General features: G+C 39.1%; 2 protein-coding genes across 2 annotated transcripts; one reads left to right on the forward strand and one right to left on the reverse strand.

Annotated features, from left to right (window-relative positions):
* The first annotated feature begins 7,005 nt into the window (after positions 1-7,005).
* Positions 7,006-9,955, forward strand: cdkn2a/b (cyclin-dependent kinase inhibitor 2A/B (p15, inhibits CDK4)). Its single transcript, XM_068726923.1, has 2 exons — positions 7,006-7,387; positions 8,496-9,955. Exons 1-2 carry the CDS (start codon positions 7,265-7,267, stop codon positions 8,745-8,747), a joined length of 375 nt encoding a protein of 124 aa, XP_068583024.1. The 5' UTR covers positions 7,006-7,264; the 3' UTR covers positions 8,748-9,955.
* Positions 9,956-10,214: 259 nt separating this feature from the next.
* Positions 10,215-20,929, reverse strand: mtap (methylthioadenosine phosphorylase). Its single transcript, XM_068726921.1, has 8 exons — positions 20,822-20,929; positions 19,571-19,657; positions 19,416-19,474; positions 18,326-18,493; positions 15,627-15,729; positions 14,746-14,985; positions 11,966-12,088; positions 10,215-11,180 (listed from the first exon to the last, which is right to left on the reverse strand). Exons 1-8 carry the CDS (start codon positions 20,846-20,848, stop codon positions 11,142-11,144), a joined length of 846 nt encoding a protein of 281 aa, XP_068583022.1. The 5' UTR covers positions 20,849-20,929; the 3' UTR covers positions 10,215-11,141.
* Positions 20,930-21,398: the final 469 nt, after the last annotated feature.

Genomic DNA, 21,398 nt, shown 5'->3' on the forward strand with positions numbered 1-21,398 from the left:
CAAGGGCCATAATAAAATACACTCTTAAGTCTAGCTTAATACCGGACCTAAAATTGTAGTTATTTTACTTTGAGCATATGTACATGAGTAACTTGCCTTGAATGGTCTTGTACATTCAAATATACCGGCGCTGCATTCTGCGCATAGCAAGTGAAGATCAACCATAGAGATTGTACAATGTGCACTGATGAGTCCTGTAGCCTGAGCTTGAATACAATCTCAAAGCAGCATGTTAAAGGGGGTCAAGTAAGGCCACAGTAGTGGGACAAGCGGATCCATAAATGGTCCCACCTTCGTCTGGTCTAGCTGAGACAGGAACAGGCCTGTAACCAGACATTGACACAAGGATGGAGAGAAACATACCTTAAATCTCTACAAGTCACCCTGTGACCACTTGAGTTTCTTAGTTAGAGTTCCAATGTAATGCTTGAAATTAAGATTTTTTTGGGCCAATTAAATGCCCAGATATTTATATGCATCAACAAACTAAATACCATAGATAGAGAGGGAAGGAACCTTAGTATTATTGGGGGCAAATAGCATAGCCTCAGGTATGTTTATGGATGCACCGATACCAATATCGAGCCCATATCAAGCTCATAAAGTTGCATCAGGTATCGGTTACAATGGGGCAGATCTATTCAATTCACTCTGTATATACTATATGGATTTTAAACTGGAAGCTTAATTCCTGTTTAACTTTTGACCAATTTGTTGCTGCATTCAAAAGTTTACACTTGGTTTTGAACATTTATTACCAAGTTGCTGGTGTACAATTTATCCTTGTGATAAAAATCTAAAGCACCATACTAATCTCTTATTTAGATTTGAACAGCCTAAATGTCCCAAAATTAAAATAACACACTACGGGTAGATTTATATTGAGAAATATTTTCACAGAATGAGTCCAGTCTGGTTTGATTTCAATCTAATACATGCTGCGGAGTGACCGATAAATATAAGGAGATTGCTTCGGTATGTAAATTGCCCTCTCTGATCCAGTATCTGGTAGAAATGTCTCACTTTTGCCAAACAATAAGGAATCAAACAGACACAGGTTGAGAGTTGAGAAGCCATGACATGGTCAAACCGGCCTCTAAAAAGTGAGACAAAGGCGGGCCAAATCCCAGTGTCCACTCTCAGACTCACAGACTTTGAGGCGCATTACTACAAAGTCTGTGAGGGTTTAGGACTGTCCCACTGTCAAATCTTCGTGTTTAAGGGCTCTCTCACAGACATTTTCAGCCCTTTATGAACACTTCCATAACTCCACATTTTTGCAGACTTTGCCCAAGGGAATTACCCAGAATACATAGCAATGTGACGTTAAACACTGGGTTACCAGTGGAAGCTGAAAACGTAAAAAAAAAAAAAAAAAAAAAAAGGTAAACAAAGTGGACGGCAGATGGGTGTTCAGCCTGGAAAATTACATTTACACAGAAACATTAAGGATTAAAGATAGTACATAAACACAGAGCAATGCAAGCAGAGACTATATTACACAGTTTTACTCAAACATTTAATTTTGTTATTGAAGCTGTTCTGACAAAAATAAGTAAATAGATTATTTGAAATGACCTCTCATCTCGTGAGGCAAAGGCCTGCAAAACGGTCAAATCAGGGAGTGATTTTGCCTTTGCCTTGCGGCTCAGCTCTCTTTTCGTCACAACGGTGCGGTAGAGCGACTGCAATACCGCCCCAGCTGCTCTGATTCTTCGGACAATCTCACGTTCCATTGTTCTCTCACTCGCGAACAACTTCTTGTTAGATGAATTGATTTCATCCAAGTAAAGCTATTAGGTGATTGAGAATTACAACACAGCTTTGTGAAATATAAATTGTTATGGAACATCTCATAAACATCTCAGCATTGTGTTATCAGCTCTATTGTATTTTGGCAAACAGGCAAAATGAGTAAAAAAAAGACGAATTTAAGACTAACTGCATATTATGACTGAATGAGTGGATCAATTAAGTGGGTAATAAAAAGTAACCTCAAGTATAAAAAAAAAACCCTTCCCCTCCCTGTCTGGCTATTATCCATCTACTCATGGAAAGGGTTCTGACAGAAGGACTTCAAAGCAAAAATACCAACATAACAAAGATTGTATCAGCAATAAAGTGTACTGAATTGTGTGTGTTTAACCTGCGATGTGCCTTTGATGTAATGTGCAGTCTGCAAATAGTGGAAGACAGGCTAGACCAGTATGAAGAAGGTCTTATCAGGACACAAGTGAAATTTAACCTTAACAGAGAACGACATTGAAATATTGTGCAATTCAACCTCTGAGTGAAGATCAGTGATACACCCTGGGTCTAAAAACAGTTTGTATTAATTGTTTTAATTCTCTGGGAAGTGTCAGGCAGATGCAATAACAAAAATAGAACAATGTGAAAGGCCAGTGTGAAAGTAGGACAGAGCCTCAACCCATCACAGCATTGTGAAATACCACATATTGAGTAGAATTGCTAACCAGCAATAAGAGGCTATCAACAGGAGTGTGTCTCTACATGGCTTATAGAAAGCCATCTGCTGATACCACTGGGTGAGGGCAAAACTCAAGTATGAAGTATGACAGTTACTAACAAATATTTGTTACATTTGCTTACATAAGGCTGATCTGAAGAGGCAGAAATATAACATTTTGACTTATACTATTTGACATTAACTGAACTACTAAATGTGCTTTAGAAAAAATGTCCTTTTTTTCTGTATGCACAAGGCAAGCCCACTCTTTGATGTGGAAATGACAGAGAAAGAGTAAACAGAACGAGAAAAAAAAACAGAGTTGGATCTGCCCTGCTGCTGCAAACAAGGCATTTTACATTTTTATATCTAGAATCAGTACATGTTATAGAAATAATTCTATCCGTGTAAAGATGTTAAATGCCAAGTGTTAAATTCCTTAACACAGTCAGTGTTTGCAATCAAAAGGGTAGACAATAAAACCATTTAAAACATGCAATAAAAAGGGGGATTTCAAGTGAACAGTCAGCAGGGGGTGATTTCATTCGCCGGGAATCAGAGCAGAGGTATTCCCCTTCTCGGCTGTTGAGGACAGTGCTTTGGATTGGACAGCAGTGTTGGTATGCAAAGCACGGTAAAAGAGAGCGAAAACGTGAATGATAATAGAGGCCACATGCTGTAACATCAAAATTCCAAGCACCCGACTGCTAATCTGAGGTATGGAAGAGGTTCTGTGACAAACACCATGAAGCTCTGACAGATTACAATGATGCCCACATCACTATTGACCACTCTCCAAACTATGCTGCTAAATTTAGCAATGAAGAGGACTACTTTCTTCCTAGAGCATTTTTTTCTGACCAAAAGAACGTTCCAAATGCACTGATGTCATGAAGTCAAGCCCTACACAGACAAACCGCCGAGTAAGACACGTTTGATGATGGCCTTGGTTGTCATTAAAAGCAAGCTTTGATTGTCCCTTTTTTCACTACATAAACTGGTGATCTGTTTATTCTTCCATACTTTAAACAGAACATAAAAGGCATAAGCCATAACGTCTGTAATCATTCACAGTGCCCTTTTATTTCACACCAGACACACACACACACACACACACACACACACACACACACACACACACACACACACACACACCAGGGGACTTCCAGACTAACACACCTCCACCCACATTCAACCTCCATCGCTAAAGGCTGTGAACCCCGAGACAAACACACATTCCACACGGGTCTGCTCATATTTACACAGATAAACTGAGAATTAAAGCTATTGAGACACACCACCACCACCACCACCACCACCACACTCCATTACTTCCAACTTATATATACTGTATGACCAATGAGAGCTGCAACTACATCAGACAATTAGTGTTCCATCAAGCCGACACACTGCTGACGAGCTGGTCATGTGAAAATCAATAATCATTTGCATCATTTCAATGCTCTCACTTACAGTGGTACTTCCAATCTGCTGCATAATGAGAACTAAATTACATTTTTTTTTTTTATTCTAACTTTTAGTACAATTTTGTATGCAGAACTTATACCTGTTGTATTTCTAGACAACATTGTGGTATGACTACTTTTACTTCAGTGAAGGATCTAATTACTGCTTCCATCACTGGTAAAATAAAATAAAATTAGTTTAATATCTGTTGTCAAAACTAGATTGTTACTTCCACACCTCCAGGGCGGGTCAGATTCATATTTTATGGACCTGATTACATGGCGTAATAGATCCTTTAAACTGTGGCTGATTACCTGCTTAATAGACTACTGAACTGTAACTTTAAATTAACTTATTTGATTTGTGTGATTATGTATCACTGCAGCGCTCAACACAATTCATACAAAGAATGAAATCAGGAACTAATCAGAGGCCCACAACCATGCTGAACAATCAACATCTTACAACCCATATAATAATCATACAGGCAATTATAAGACTTGTTGTGGTGAAGACAGAGCTTGTTGTGTGTTTGACCTCAGTGCACTTTGTAACAAAAATAAGTCTGACAGCCGCAGACTAGCACTGCCCACGCTGATTGCACGCAGGCTAGCCATATGTGCAGGTCTGAATAAACTACGGACATAAATTAATCCTAAACCATCATTTAATCCCCACATTTCAAGACTAAACCTCCTCAGTCTGAGCACAGTGTCACCTGTCATTTAATCCATGGATTGAAAGACAAACGTGAGTGAGCAACCATTGTTCTATGACAAACAGTCAGTCTTTCCATCCTCATCTTACCAAACACACATTTCATTCACTGATCACATTCCTGACAGAGGCGTAGTACACCGTGTTTATGTTGTCGTCTCTTCTCACATTCAAAAATAAATTCTTAATCTACAGCAGTGGTTGAACAGGTTAAACAATAGAGAAGAATGACATTGTAGTTTCACCATGACTTGTCAACAGTTTCAGTTATTAAGGCACACAATTACTAATTGTGTTGCTGTATGGACTGTTTTACACACAGTAGCTGCTGTCGCTTCCATTGTGGACAGAGCATTCCAATTTTGTGAAAGGCCTCCATTCAGATAATGCATTTGGTCCACTACTCTGTTGACACAAATACAACTATAGTTGCATAAACAGCAGCCTATTAAAAACCTATTTCAGTCAACTCAGCAAAAACGTGACCCTTCAAAGATGACCTAAAACAGTTGTAATGTGTCATTATTTAGTTATTTTTTCTGTTTTGTTTATTTCAAGAGAAACAGCAAGCTCACTGGATCTAAGAGCAGGTGCAGATTACTAACCAAGCAAACCATCCTGAAATCTACTTAAGTGATAGCAAAAGAAAAAAATATATATAGTTATTTTATTTATCAATATTACTATGGGATCATGAGCACAGGCTTGACAATAAGCACTAACATGCACTTGGCAGGCAGACAGCTGAGATGTATAGAATAGAGCTCAACAACAAAGCCAAAGGAAAACCAACCAGACCTAAAACCCAAAACCACCAAGCAGTTTACAATCTCACATCATCATGCAAGCAAATTAATCTAACAGTTCTAAGTGCAAAGCCAACACATAGTGACAAATAATGCAACAATCTGAGAGCCACTGAACTGCATAAAAGCAGGGTTTAATATTACCTTGGGTGGCTTGTGGGGGAGGCCATGCCAGTTCACATCACAAGGAGCAGTCTCTCCATGCTGCAATGTGTCATCGGGAATGACCCTTAGGAGTGAATTCATGTCCCGGAAATCATCTTGGGGGCAATTGTCAAGTACATCCACGATGGAAGAACAAGTGTATTTCCACCCGATTTTAAACAAAGTCGGCAGCATCTGGCTGGAGTTGTTGCTGGCTTGATGGTGGCCGTTCCTTCCCCTGCTGGTTTAGCTTAATTTAACCTAACGCTAGTTAGCCAAATCCAAACTTGTTTGTCCCGTGTCCTTCTTGGCCACCCAACCTTGGTTTCTTTAAATATCGTGTTATTTGTTTGACATGTTAATTATATAGCCTAGTAAGTTAGCTGCCAGTTTTTTATGAAACCGCAAAGTCTGAAAAAATCCAAACCTCGACTCCTCCGCGCGCTTATTAATTCTACAGCGACGCGCACCGCTCAAAAACTTTTTACGCACCACGGTCATAGGTCAACCCCGCCCACAGACATTGGCCATAATATGCTAATGACGTCTCCAGTAAACAATACATATTTATAATCGTTAAAAAAAATAAATATGTATACATCCATGGGTCAATAAGGCTAGGCCTGGTCTACTATATGATATAAGCTGTTTTGTATTCCTGGTAAGTCTTCAAACTCATAGATGTATTAGCCTTCTCAAACTTGCCAACCTGGCCCAGCAGATCAATCTTGTCCTTGGGCCCCCAGCAGATGAATCCAGCCATGGCAAACACTTAAGAGACACTCCTGTTTTTGCCCCCACTAAACCATTTATGTTATCATATTATCTTTACATTTTGCAATCAAAATTAATCATTAATAAGCCCCCTGATCCCCTTACATAATTGCTAACTTTAGCTGTCACAGACTTCATCAACTTTACAGTCACACCCCAACGTCCACATAGTAGCTGTTCTGGAGCTTTTGCTCACATCACATATCTTCATCAGCTGATGGGAGTATGCTCGATTGTCTTGGAACTGTAGATACATAAACCTGCATGTTTTATGAGCACGTTCCTGTTATTCACGTTTAGTGAGAAGGAAAATAAAAATTGTTTAAATATAAAAAAAAAATCTTTATATCCAGAGGTGCTATCTAATGGACCTTGACTGGGATCCAGAATTCAGGGTACAGAATAAACTTTAAGACTCAACATTAGTTGCAGCATCTAGTGGGACACACAGCACATGCGCAGCTGCGTTTGCCGAACGAACCGCCGAAGCAGCGTTTAATATTGTGGAGAACTTCGCCGTCACATTCGTCGTGAGGAGTTGGTTTGCGTGGTCTTACATCAGGATCGCACCGGCTGTGGCAGCGCGCATGCGCACGATCGCGCCACTGCAGCAACAGCAACAGCCACTGACGTCACCCATTCAATACACCAGGCAAGCCCAGACACACACCGACAGATCGCTGGACGGGCGATGCACGGTTTACTCATCCGAACCCAGACGACCTGTGGACCGGACGGACCGACGAGACGGGGACGAACCGTCGCACATCAACACCGAGCTGTGACTATTCGAGCAGCGCTCTCTGGCTTCCTCAAATACTTTTCTTACCTGTCAAGACGACAAAAGTGACAAGATTCACGCGGACGTTCTCGCTGCAGATTTCTGGACATGACTCTGGAGGATAAACTGACAACAGCCGCAGCGACGGGAAACACGGCAGATGTGGAGGGTCTCCTGCAGGCAGGAGCTCAAGTTAACGGGGTGAACTGTTATGGACGCACCGCTCTACAGGTCGGTGTCAGACGAAGTTAGCATCATTAACCTCTTTAAATGACAACACATATTGCGCACAGGGAAGACTTTTTCAACCAGTCTATTGTTTCTTTATTTAGCCTGGTGAAAAAAAAAAAGAAACGCACCTCAAAATGACGCAGTTGCGTGAATCTTTGAGGATTTATAGATCAAACTTCGGCTTACTTGTATTAAGGGAATATAGCACTGTCCAGCTTTCTTATCGACGTAATAAAATTCATCATCAAGCTAAATGAAACGAAACTACACGTCTATGACCAGATGACTGCACGAGTTACAACATACATAAATGTTGTTACTTTGGACTATAAACTTAAGGAGCATTACGGTTGCGTTAAAAGGAGAAAATAGTCTCTTCAACGCGCTTCAATGTCCTCATAACTTGCACCCAAATCCCCACTAAAATAAGTCTCATATAGTGTGATTAAGTAGGGCTTTTTAAATATAAAACAGGCTATTACAGCAACAAATTAGCAGAATGTACACCTTCCACTCACAAACAGTATTGCCCACCGCGCATAATCTTGAAAATCTAATATTATTTGATGTGAAAGGATTACGCCTCTCAATATGCAGAGTCGGTGTCATCTGTGAATACGACTTGAATCATAATTTGCCGTCACCGAGATTGTGCTGAGGAATAACACAACTCTCCTGTCCTCTCAAGTTAGTGTCATAGAATATCATTTCTATTCAAGGTCTAAGAAAACGAAACAAAACAAGTGCGGAGCTTCAATTACATTCAGCTCAAATTTGGTGCGTTAAATGTGCTTCCAGTGGCTCATATTTCTCCTATTTCCACTCATTAATTTGAGTGCAGATAAATTAAATTGTAGTTCATGCGGGGCCTGCTTTGGTATTTTTTTACAAGACTATTATCTCTCTTTATAGGCCCATTTTCTAATCCGGTTGATAAAATATCTGGGTTAAAATTCAGTCAGTGTGATTTTATTAAATTGCAGGTCAAACTCTGGTCCTTGTGCTCTTTTAGTAAGGGTATAAATGATGTGTTTATATATTTACAGTCAAATCAAAATCAAATCAAATCAAGTGAGATTCTATAACTCACGGTTATTCTCTTATGAAGGTGATGATGATGGGGAGCACGCCGGTGGCTCGGGTGTTACTGAAGCACGGAGCGGATCCCAACGTGACGGACAGAAGCACCGGGACCACACCGCTGCATGACGCGGCCAGGACGGGCTTCCTGGACACCGCGCGGCTGTTGGTGCAATTCCGAGCTGACCCGCAGGCCACAGACAATACAAACTGTCAGCCGATCGATTTGGCCAAAAAGAACGGCCATGTCGAGGTGGTCGATTTCCTGCAGTCTCTGTAAAACAGGCAGCGACGCTATGATATTTATGTTTGGAATGGGGGACTCTGAGACACGGGGCCTGAAGAGGCCTGCAGCCTAAATTATGTGGACTGCTCTGCTGTAAAACACTTTATTTATACGGCCGATGTTTTGCTGATAGGCATTGTTATTTTATTTCTTAACGAAATCCGGGTTATTGATAGTCGTGGGGTCGCTGGTATGACACATAATAAATATAGCCTGCAATATTATACAGATCTAAAGCCAGATATATAGCGACGTTAACACCATTTTTTGCATGTTCCCCTGTATAATTCAAATATTTCAATTTGCCTATAAGGAATCCCACTTTATATAATGTAGTTTATACTATTGCTCAGTAATTTGTATTTTAAAATTAGGATTAATGTTGGTTTTCGTCACAAATCACTGCCGTATTTTCAATACGTTTCCATGTCAAATATTTAACCAAAGCCCTTCAAAATGTTTTGCACATTGAACATTAGTGTCTAACCGATACACTGTTCTGTAAGCATTATCTTTATTCTGCAGAAACTGGAGTCAAACTTTCTGTTTGTACAAATGCTATTCAGAACTCGCTTTTATGCACTTTAATAAAATGTAAGATTTAGTGTTTTGTGGTGTAAACAGAAGAGAAGTAGGAGTAATATGCTTCACATATTGTCTGAAGACAATAGAAATTAAAAAAAGAAGTTGAAAAACAAGCCATGATTATTTGACTATAGGCTAAATTTGATAGAAGTTGGTTGACTTAAAGCACCAAAGTAGATTTTTTTTGTCAACTAAATATGTTCAGAAATTACTTTTCTATATAAGAATGGACGTCAGATTCTTGTTGCACACTGAATGGGTCGCAATTATGAGTCAATAGCCAAAAGTAATTGAAAATAAGGACAAACAAAGGAGACTAAATATTATTAAAACACAACTATGACTCGTAAAATATAAAACGCTTCTACGTTTTGGCGAGTTAAACATTAGCTTGGTTTACTTTAAGCCGAGCTGTTTTTATGGCTTTATGAAACCAAAGGGAAGTTTGACAATAGCACAGTAAAGTCCCCAAAACCACGACGGGCATAAATAGCGCTGCTGTTATGTCTCTTGAGTTAAATGTTCGTGCATAGGTCCAGTATGCGGTCTTAGTCCTGATATTTAAACTTTACCATGGAAAAGCGCTTTTATCTCAACAATAAATCACTGAATGTTAACCAGGAGGCTGTTTTTCCACTTAAAGTATGTAATGAAATCATAGGCCAAAATGCATCATGACCAGAAATTCAAATCTGAACTCAATAATTCAGATTCAGGGGGATATAAATGCAGACTTTATTCTTTGTTTTTTTTCTCCCTAATTCTCATTCTATTGCACACTTTTTAGGACAGACACAAGAGTATTCCACCCTCCATGTCATTGTATGAACATGGGATTACAAAAATCTTATCTGCAAATGAAAAGATTAATTTAGATCAGTTCAAGTTGCTTTAAGCATTTTAATGTTTTACAAACAACTTTAAAGCACAAATCACCATATAGTTTTTATTGAGCTGTTGTTTGCTGCATAATGTGTTCATATTGTAGAGACAAGCCAACAGAGAGGAAATACAAGGTAACAAATAGTTTAAGATACTGTGGAGTGTGATGAAATTTCGGAGAAGCAAATGCAGATAAGAAAACGGAAATGACAAACATGAGCGGTAACAGAAGTGGCAAATTTCATTATGTTGATGAATCGTACATTATATCAAACGTTTTAAGTGCCAAAAATGTGGGTCATCTCTGTCAGACAATAAATGCAGTCAATTTCTCAAAAGAACTCCAAAATACTGTCAATTAGCTGATTCGACTATAGCTGGAAAATAGTTTGCATCATGAGGAGCAATGACATTGACAGTATTCCACAAAATATGAAAAACTATTTCTGACGTGTACCCAGGCATTTAAAAGATTTTACTGGAGGAAATGTAATACTTCAGATTTGACACAAAAACTATATTTGTTGTAACCAAAGCAGTAACAAAGTATTAATGTATTGAACAAAACATTTCTATTGTATCCTTCATTAACAGCAATAAAGACACCAATGGTTTACAGGCAAATATATAAATGTGAAAGTTTACAAACCACAAAAAATATAAATCCACCAAAAAAAAAGACTTCTTTGTTGATGTTGAATGTTTCGTACCTGAACATGTGGTGGAATACTGAGTGAGAGGGGGGGGGGGAAGATGTGTGTATTGAGTCAAGAAAAAACACAGACTCCAGCTGAAGACAGAGCACATGCATTATTTATGTGAGGCACTTTTTTTGTGATTCACTGATGACAAATCCACAGGCAGAGTTGAGTCTGTTGTCTGTGTCGGTGCGGGTGGTGTCTTGGATCCTTTTCTGCATGCTTAGTGTTTCGGTAACATTATCGAAGACTGTGCCATTGACTGTAACAGAAGGAAGAAAACAGCTTATTTCCCCCCAAAGATGTACAGCAACAATAACTACGTTTTGATCATAAGAAAGATTTGTTTCAGAGTAACCTGGGGCCAAAAGTTAATGTTCTTAGAAAGTTGAAAAGAAAAACAGGTGACATAATAATAATTACCATTACCAGTAATTACTAGGGAGCTTTTTTGAACTTTTTCCAAAGTGTCAGCGTGTCCAATAAACAAAGAGACGTTCTAAATAGAAATTTAACTACTTACCTTCCTGCAACCTCAAAGTACTTCAAGCATGTTTAAAAAATATTGTTGCAAATAGATGCAAAACAAGTGCAATTAATAGGATATGTGTTTATTTAACATGTGTACATTGAATATCTTTATTAACACATATTGAGTGAAGACTGTAATATGTATTACAGTCATGGTGTGTTTTCATGTTCAATGTTTTGCAAATACCAATTTCCAGTCCAAGTTCATTCAGCTGAGTTGTATTTTGTGTACACACAGCACAATGACAGTATCTGAGTCAGCCTTCACATACATATGGAGGTATCATTGCTCACTTATGGCACTCGTGGTAATAATCACCTGCATGAGCAGGTGGTGTTTTAAGATGGTTTGATTACTCTGTTGAAACAGTTTAAGAGGTGGCTCAGTGAGACGGGAGGCAGTATAAATGAGATCTGTCGAAGATAGCCAGCTAAAAAAGGTAAACAGACCTTCTTTCACAACCTCCCCAAAGTCTAGGTGAATGGAAATGAGTCATCGTAAAGTTGACGACTTACTTTCAAGGTCCTCATTGTCTGAGCCCAGTCCATCTGACTAATCTGAGGTATTGCGGTCAGCAGGATACTGCTGGCTTTGTTCGCATTCTCCTTCATCGTCTTCAGCACGTTGTCAACACAGACCTACAGGACGAGGGAAGACAAACAGCTGGTGTGTGATATGAATCATTTACAGAAATGCAAATTTCACTTCCTGTAAGTGTCACAGTCATTTTTTGTATTTCCTTAAAAATGTAAGATGACCTGTATCCGAACTGATGCTGAAGAGAATGTTTGCACTGTGAAGAACATTGTATGGGATCACAGAAAACTCAATGGACATTTGTGGCAGCAATGCATGATTGAGGGAAGATGCTATCCTGTAAAATCAGTTTTTAATATTGTTTCATATTTTTCAAATTCAACACAGTTTTTCTTTTAATTATTTTCAATGGACATCATATGGAAATTGTCAGAAAAGGATCAAATTTTGAGCAATGGAGCAGATTTTAAAGATCTAATGTGAATATCTGAAATGGCCCTGCTGTAACAGGGCCAAATCAATATCATCAAGATTCAGCACATTTGTGTAAACAAACATTTTGGGAATATCGTGCGGAATACCAAATATATTTAAAATCAAGAAAGCACAGATGTCAAGGCTCCAGCTCTATCCCGGACAGCGAGCTGGGCTGGTGGAAGTGAAATTTAGTTTTATCTCAAGTTTATTCCAAACACAAAAAGACCTACGAGTCAGCCACAGAAATAGCCTTCAATTTAAGAAAATGTCACATCAGTGCAGATGTCAGTATATTGTGTTTCAAGCAGCCAGCTGTGCCTTGTACTCTGATGACTCATCATGCTGTGCTAATGATGCACTTGCTGCGTCCATGACACATGGCAATAATCACATTACAGAGGAGAAATCAAAACAATACGTGCAGTAAGCATGCTGATTTATCTGCTGTGGTCACGTAAAGAAACTGAGGACTCGCTCACACAGTCAGGGTAAAATATTGAAGTATGCCTGCATGAAATTAAGTGATAGTGTCGCCATAACTCCGCAAGACGTACATTATAAAGTACAGTAAGTGACAACATTGTTTCCTTCCTGTGCTTTTGTTTTCTCCTGTGACCTTAATTAACATTCATGTTTTCGTGGTGTTTGCCAGGATGAAGACAGTGAAGCTGATGACTCAGTGTGACTCAACCTCCTCTGGCAGGCCTTCCACCGGAGGCTGGCAGGCAAGCCGACTGAAGGGGGGAGGGGGGGGGGGAATCAGGAGGTAGTATGAGGCTGGGAGGGAGCAGAGAGGGGGGGGTGCGGTGGCGGAAGGATGTGGTGAACGTTCTGCAACCGGAGGGGGAAGAGGTCAGCTGCAGGAACTTGGAAGTGGACTTGTGAGATTGGTTGGATCAGTGACAAATGAGCCTAAACTCACCCACACACAGACTCTGGATAATGCAGTTGATTTACTGACAGAAAGAAGGTCAATCGGAAGCCAAAAAAAGTCACAAATACTCTAGTCTACTTACACTGCACAGATAGAAAAAACCTTTGTCGAGACCCCATCGTACTAATAAAATAGAACACAATAATGATCTAGAAACATTTTAGTGAGTTAGTAACTTTAATCACTGCAGAAAGAGGTCAAAATGGTACTTGAAGTCATTAAAACTCTTTGTATAAGAGCCTAAAAATACAAAAACAATCTTCTGCAAATCACAGAGGAAGAAAGTTAAACTTCGGACAGGACTGCCTTAAGAGTGATCTATTGGCTATTACAAAAAAAGTACATTTGAGCTTTCCCTATGTTTGCATTTCATGCTTCTTTGTTAAACATTCTGGAAAAGTATTAAGTGTGTACTCAAACAATGTGGGGCTATTTAAAGTGATCCAAAACTAGCAAGCTCTGTTGAAAACAGAAGAGGATCTTGTGCACTGAAACATTGTGTTTCCTGCTACATATAGACACGGATCACCACGGTTTACAGTAAACACGGTCCTTTTGTTACAACTTCTGCACCAAAGTGCCTCTATGTAAGTTAAACGAAAGAAATGTTTTAAAATGATTTATATTCATCAATAAATTAGCAGGCCGATTCAATAAGAAATGAAATAATGAAAGATGTCCACGTTTTGTTTTGCTCCTACTAAACAAACTTTCTGTCTGGTACATCTTTTTAAAGACTGCCATCATTTAGAGCAGTGTGCATTTTAATGGCTCAACACTATTTTATGTGAAGAAATTAGTTTGCAGAGCCAATGGTTATGTGTAATAGACCCTCAGGGGTTTGGGAATCACTGTCTTAGGTGCCCTGGACAATGCTATTCAAACTGTTTAGAAAATCAGCTGTCTGATTAGAGGGAATCAGGTTAATAAAAAGGAGGGGAAATCCAGAGAGAATCTCTACCCACTAGAGGAATAGGATGAAATCATGTGGGGAAAGACGTGGTCATACAGAGTAAATAACTATATAAGATTACGACCGAGATGAACAGACATGAAGTGAAGTGGTTTAAAAACGATCCAAGGTAGCTCCAGGAAACCAAGATGTGGTTATACTGTGAAGGAGAAGACAGTTGAGATAACAATCCCTTCAACAAGTTTCTCCTTTCAAGAAGTGAAGTTGTGAAGTGAAGTTGTTGTTGTTAGCTTTAAACACAGACACATGACAGCATGCTGTCTAATGAGCTAGTTGAACTAGTAGCAAAACTGCTAGTAAGCTAGCAATAGCTAGTTTGAGCGGACATCAAACTCGTAAACACGGCTGTTAGGACCTCCAGCCTGCTCACTCACCGCCTCCTCGTGCTCCTTCCAACAGTCGTAGTCGGTTGCCATGGCAATGCTGGCATAGCACAAGCCCGCCTCCTTGGCGAGGACCACCTCCGGCACGGTGGTCATGTTGATGACATCGGCGCCCCATTGGCGGAACATCAGGCTTTCGGCCCGCGAGGAGAAGCGCGGCCCCTCGATACTCAGCATGGTCCCTCGGACGTGACACTTGACACCCAGGCTCCGCGCCACCTCCACCAGGACCTGCACCAGGATGTACAGTTAGTAGAATAGAGTTATTAAAGTAGAGTTAGTAGAGTAGAGTTAGCAGAGTAGAGTACAGTTAGTGGAGTACAGTTAGTAGAGTAGAGTTAGCAGAGTAGAGTTAGTAGAGTAGAGTTAGTAGAGTAGAGTTAGTAGAGTAGAGTTAGCAGAGTAGAGTTAGTAACTGTGTCCATGAAACCGACGGGAGGAGAGGGGGAAACTGCTGACATGGTTTTATATCCTGAATATGAGGATCTAGCATTATACGATTGATCACATACCATTTCTCAGACAACTAATTCCCATGACACGGACTTTTGCCATTAAATTTTTTATGTAATCTTCAATCTTTAAACAATTTAACCTCCTGAATTGAGTTGAATTCACTTCTTTAATATCCATCAGATGTACCTTAGTTGTCAGCAAATTGACTCCTAACTGTGAAGCTCCTGTGCAGCTTTTTTCACCACTCCACTAGCTTCACACTTCTGGTCTATTTCAGTCAAGCCATAATATGTCAAAAAGTTAAATTAAATTTTCTATTTTAGAATAATTTTAGAAAACAATTGTATAAAAGCTCAGGGAGCACAGGAAGTGACATGTGTAGAATGGGGTTTATGTACAGGTACTTGAGGACTCACCTCTCTGGTTCTGTTACAGAAAGGCTCGGCCATCGGGATGTGACTAACTCCTGGAGGACTGGTGGGCTGCCCATCATACAGCGTCTGAGCTCTCTTGGTAGTCCTGGCCAAAAGTTAATATCAAAGCAACGCAAGCAAATCAGAGACGCCGTCGCAGGTTCAATTGTTGCCATTTAACCAAATCCAAACTCAATAATGAGTTTACTTGATTTGTTTTGTAAGAAATATGTATGCTAATGTAGAATACAAATTGGACAGTGAGATTTTTTCAGATTGGCAAATACATTTTTTTATTTGTTTTGGTACTTAAGTACCAAAACATTAAAACAGCAAATACTGTATGTTCAGGACAAAACAATTCTAAGAAACATTGTCAGTCAACATGAACACTAGGATATCAACAATCAAGCAGCACATTCAAAGTTAATAGTGTCCACATCATAATCTAAATAACAATTTTGAAATCTCCTAAAGAAGCCACAGTTTTAGTGACAAGTTAACCAGCGTGGTTGAATTCTTTCCAGCATTAAACTACTCAACATTTTATGAACAGTACTTTCAGGACTATAAAAGCATTAACAGAGAACAGCAGCCGCCTGGTCTCTCACACCGAGCCCAACAGCTCTGCTGAGTCAGAGTCAGGCTGGTGTAATGCCAGCTCCAGCTCTTTATGGAGCCCGGTCTGCAGTATACAAGAGGCCGACTCACTTAGCCCGGTGACCTGAGTCTCCCTTTGTCCCCTCAGCTTGTTAAGCAAGTACTGAATTATTTTTGAGTCTTTCGTTACATCATATAAGGATCATTATTATGGGGTAATAAAAAAAGGTAGATTTCTAAGTGGTGTTTGATTTGCTTCCATTGTCCTAGGGATCGCTTATTCATACCACAATTATCTCAGACATCCAAAATATTCGCCGACAGTAGGCTAATATTTTGAAGTTGATGCCCAACCCTATCTCTTACTCATGGCTCTGGCATTGGAAGACTAAAGTCTTTGCTTAAATAGAGTTTGCCAGCTGCAGCTCCACCCTGCTGAACGGGATAAACTATGAACACACAGCACAATGCCTCTTTATGCTACAGAAATCTAATTATCTTGGCTTGGCATTTCATTAACAATGTCATTTCAGCATCATTGTTGTAAAGAATTGCTCTTTCAGCCTATAATTATAAAATATTTAAATTATTCCTAAAATGAAGACGGATGTGGTATGGACTACAAAGCATTAAATATATTCTACCAATCCTTTAACGTCCACTTCCAACACAAGTCCGTCATATTAGGTCTGAAGTACAGCTCGACACTTGAAACACCTAAAGCTTTACAATCCTAGCATCATTAAGATTTTATTACCTATTTATTTGTAAAAAGATACATCATTGCATATTATTCTTGCACCCATGTGGAACTGATTGGTGTTTTTGTTTTTCAGGATCTAAATCAAGGGTCAAACTAGGAGGATTGTTTAAATAAGTCCATGTGAGACGGTACTGCTTGAAGCTACACAAAGCCAGCAGCACTAACCTATAGCCACCAAGTGTTTGCTCTGGAGGAGCCGTAGAAAACAAGTAAGCAGAAACGACATAACAATTGTGGACTCAATAATGTGAAGCTTTCAGAAAACATGCTGTCACATGCTGCAGGACAAGTCTGAACAAGTCTGAACAAGCAGCTTCCTCATTTCTGATAAACAGATCTGGTCTGTGCTTAATGCTGGTAGAGAAGCTGTTCACCAACACGGCCAAGCAAAGCCACAGGCAACGTGATGAAGTCCTACGCTTAACGTGTGCAGAGGAGCACACTGACACGACTGTGTCTCAAAGCAGCCAGCTGGATGCTAACTCACTGGCAACAAATAAGCACATCCTACTGAAACAGCACTAGTGATAGAAAACCAGAAATACAAAATGTTTTTAAGGTTTTGTTGCGACTGAAGACTTGGACACAATAAATATAAGTATTTATTGCGGATCTGAATAAACAGAAATCAGTCAACCTGTTTAATTTGTGTTCAAAATCAGCATCAAAACCATAACAGCACTATCAGCTGATGTCAATATAAAGTACATCTCAACAAGACCTCTCCATGACACTCACTAAAACATGACAGTACGTATTATTAGCTCAGTGAACTGAATGAGAACTGAAGGCTGATATTTTCACAACTCAGAGAAAGTGATACAGCAAAATGAAACATGAGACAGACAGGAAGGAGCCCTGACTGTTCATAACAATATCTCTGTTAATTATTATATTCGTGTCAACTATTTCTATCGGAGGAACGTCACAGTGAAAGTGTTTCTTTATATTCTCACTGAGGCTGTGAGCAAACTATGACTATGAGAGTTCAACAGAACATCAGGCTGAGGTTCACCATTCTTCCAGCTGAACAGGATAGTAAACAAATAGTGGCTTCGTCAAAATGTGTCAGACACGGTGAGTCAAGTCAGTCCTCCTTTTCTTACTCCGCTATCTGGACACTGTTGTCACACAGTGACATGAATCCTGTCAGTGAGATGTGTGGGAAGATGTTTGAATTACTGTGCAATACACAGTCGTAGCAGGAGGACAACTGACGGCAAACTATTTAAAGAAACACATCAAGACAGTTAATACAATCTTAACTTTGGTGGAGGTTTTTTTTTTTCATAACTATGGTTATGGTTCAGAAACAAATGTCTGAACCATAACCACTCACCTGTCAATGAACTGGTCTATGATGACAATGTCTCCTGGCTGAATCTCCTCCCGGAGTGAGCCACAGGCCGTGGTAACCAGCAGATGTGTGCAGCCCTCCCCTCTCAGTGCCCAGATGTTGGCCTGGTAGTTCACATTGGACGGCATTATAGTGTGTTGTCTCCCATGCCTAAGAAAAGGAAAAATCAATTCAAGACACACATTGTTTATTCATGTTCATTGATTTTTATGTCCGAAACCGGCAAACACACTCAGAGACTATTAAGACTAAATCAACAGTCTTGGTTCTGTCCCATTCAATAACTCAGCACTGCAGAAATCTTTCAATCACAACCTCAACTTACACAAATAAATCAATGGATCAATCCTGCTTTCATCATCTTGGAAATCTCTCAAGGATTAGTACAGCTCTTTCTCACAAAAATCTAGAAACCGTCTTTACGCCTTCATAACTAGTAGATTAGTCAACATTTCCCCGATCCTGGCTTCCTTACACTGGCTCCCTGTTGCTTTTTGAAGGGATTCAAAGATATTATTGATTACAAACAAATCTCTGAGAGGCTTCTCCGCAAGTTAGCTATCAGATTTCTTATTGCTCTAAGTCCCTTTCTGCACCTTGAGATCCTCAGAGGCATTGTTTGTTGTTTTACCAAGATTCAGAATCATACATGAAGGTGATACAGCCTTTGCAGTCAGGGCTCCTAGACTGAGGAAAGACCTTCCGGAGGAGATCAGGGCTACAAACTCTGTAGCATCTTTTAAAAATATAAAAAAAAATCTTATTTGTGTTTTATGACATTTTACTCTATGTTTTATGTTTTTAGTTTTGGGCTTTTAGTTCTTTTCATTCTCTTTGTGTTTTTAAATGTATTATTTTTATTTACAATGTGTAACAGTGTTTAGAAAGGTACTATATAAATAAAGTTTGTTATTTTATGATTATTATTAGTAGTAGTATTAGGCCCGTGGCACCTCATTGTTACATGGAGTGAAATATTAGATGCAGTATAAATGAGGATCCACTAGATGGTGCTAATAGAACACATTTTCATAATTGATATTTTAAAATAAAGTAAAACACCCTCTCTTACCTTGCAAGGAGCACACACTCCACGTTTTTTATCTTCCCCAGTATCAGAGCATCGGATGGCTGTTCAAGAGGAGCAGAACGATCAAACTATACAGCACACTACTCTACGGATTCATCTACAGAATGTCAGTAGAACGTATTGTTTACACTACTAACCTTTCCATATGGTGTGTCAACATAACGCTCAGTCCTCCCCTCCAAGATATCTGGATCATCAAGGCCTGAACCACCAATTATTCCAATCTAAAAAAAAACAAACAGTCAATACACAATTACATCTGAATTAATTAATTAAACTTTTCAAAATGTGTTTTATATACAGTATAGGGAATGACAGCATGGGCAAAACACAAAATATAAAAAATGTGATGTTTAAAAGTATATGAGCACGCATTCAAATCAGTCAATAACTCATTACCTTCTGAAAAACCTTAAGACAAGATGAGAACATGCTGCTATTTCCCCATAAGGAAGAATTCTGACTGTGTTTGTACGTATTGTACTGTTTGTAGTCAGTATCGCTCCAGGGTAGTGTACTAATAGAGGCAAATATTTACTTCACTCCACTACATTTATTTGAAATATTTATTAATTTATAGTACTTAAAAGATGGATGTATTAGATAGAAGATATGATACTACCAATATGTTAAATTGTTCAAATTGATTCCACCTGAAACCACCTACAACATTGCTGCTTACACATGAATCAATGCATTCATAATAATTATAATATTAAGATATTTTCTATGACTGCAACCAATGATTATTTTCACTAGTGATCCAGATATACTTGTATATCCTGTTGTATAGTTTAACAACACATCACATTTTCTAAGCGTGTTGTATGTTAATCTGTGAAATAACTAGTAATAATAAGAGACAGCAAAACATTATAGAGAACTAAAATGTACAATGTTTCCTTCTGAAATGCGGGAGAGAAGAAGTACAAAGTAGAATGAAAAGCAAATGCTGGAGTACTTAGTAATTGTACTTCCGTCATATTCCACCACTGTTTAACTAGTTGCTACCTCCTGACAGCTGTCACACCTGACCACGTGTCAACTAAACCTAAGATGGTTCACCTTTAACCCCGAGCTGTTTCTACAGCACCTCATAGAGCAACATTAGCATGCAGACGTTAGCTTGTGTTATTTAACTTAGCTATGGCCGTTTGCTGGTGTACTAAATATTACAAGTACGTATTTTCTAGTACAATACGATGCTAACAGCTAGCGTTATTTAAGAGCATTTCCCGCGCTTCCATGTTTGTCACAGCAGCACATCTGGCATGAAACAACGTGAACTAGATACGTTATATTTATTGATTTCCCTATGCCACTGTGTTCTAACACACAATGTTCACTTTGTAAGACTTTCAATGGGACAATACGTTTCAGGTTATTACCTTAATGGGCACCATGGAAGAAGCCATGACGAGAGTGTGTTGTTTTTTAAATTAAAGAAGTTGTGAGGAAAATACGCTTTGTAGCCACGACCGTTAACACCCGCCAGCACAGCGGAAAATCAGACACGTCGCTTCCGGTTTGGTTTGTTTGCCTTCAAAATAATGGCATGGCGCTTAACCAACACTTTAGATGAGATAACAGCTTAGTGGTTTAAGGCAATTCATTTAATCTTTCGGACCATTTTCTGAAAGCAAATATTATCCATCTACCTTTTAGTTTTCATTCATTTGACCACGAACCCTAAGATCACTTGATGCCTGTGACATTATTCATCAGTGGACTTGTTTACTGTAGTTGTTTGTATTTCTACAGCTAGCTAAAGGGAATACTTTTCAACTTAATATGCACTTCAAGCATTGTTTGCCACAACATTATAACTTTCATAACTGACACGTCTCTACCAAGATGATAAACTGAATTTCATTATAATATGAAAAATAAATGCAGACTGGAAAGAAGGTACTTTTTAAATGGTCTGCAGCCCTGTGAAGAATAGTGTGTATTTGTGGTAATAAG

The sequence above is a fragment of the Cebidichthys violaceus genome, unplaced genomic scaffold (genome assembly GCF_023349555.1).
Source record: "Cebidichthys violaceus isolate CVI_PGR_0920_01 unplaced genomic scaffold, fCebVio1.0.p SCAF_4, whole genome shotgun sequence".
NCBI classification, from domain to species: Eukaryota; Metazoa; Chordata; class Actinopteri; order Perciformes; family Stichaeidae; genus Cebidichthys; species Cebidichthys violaceus.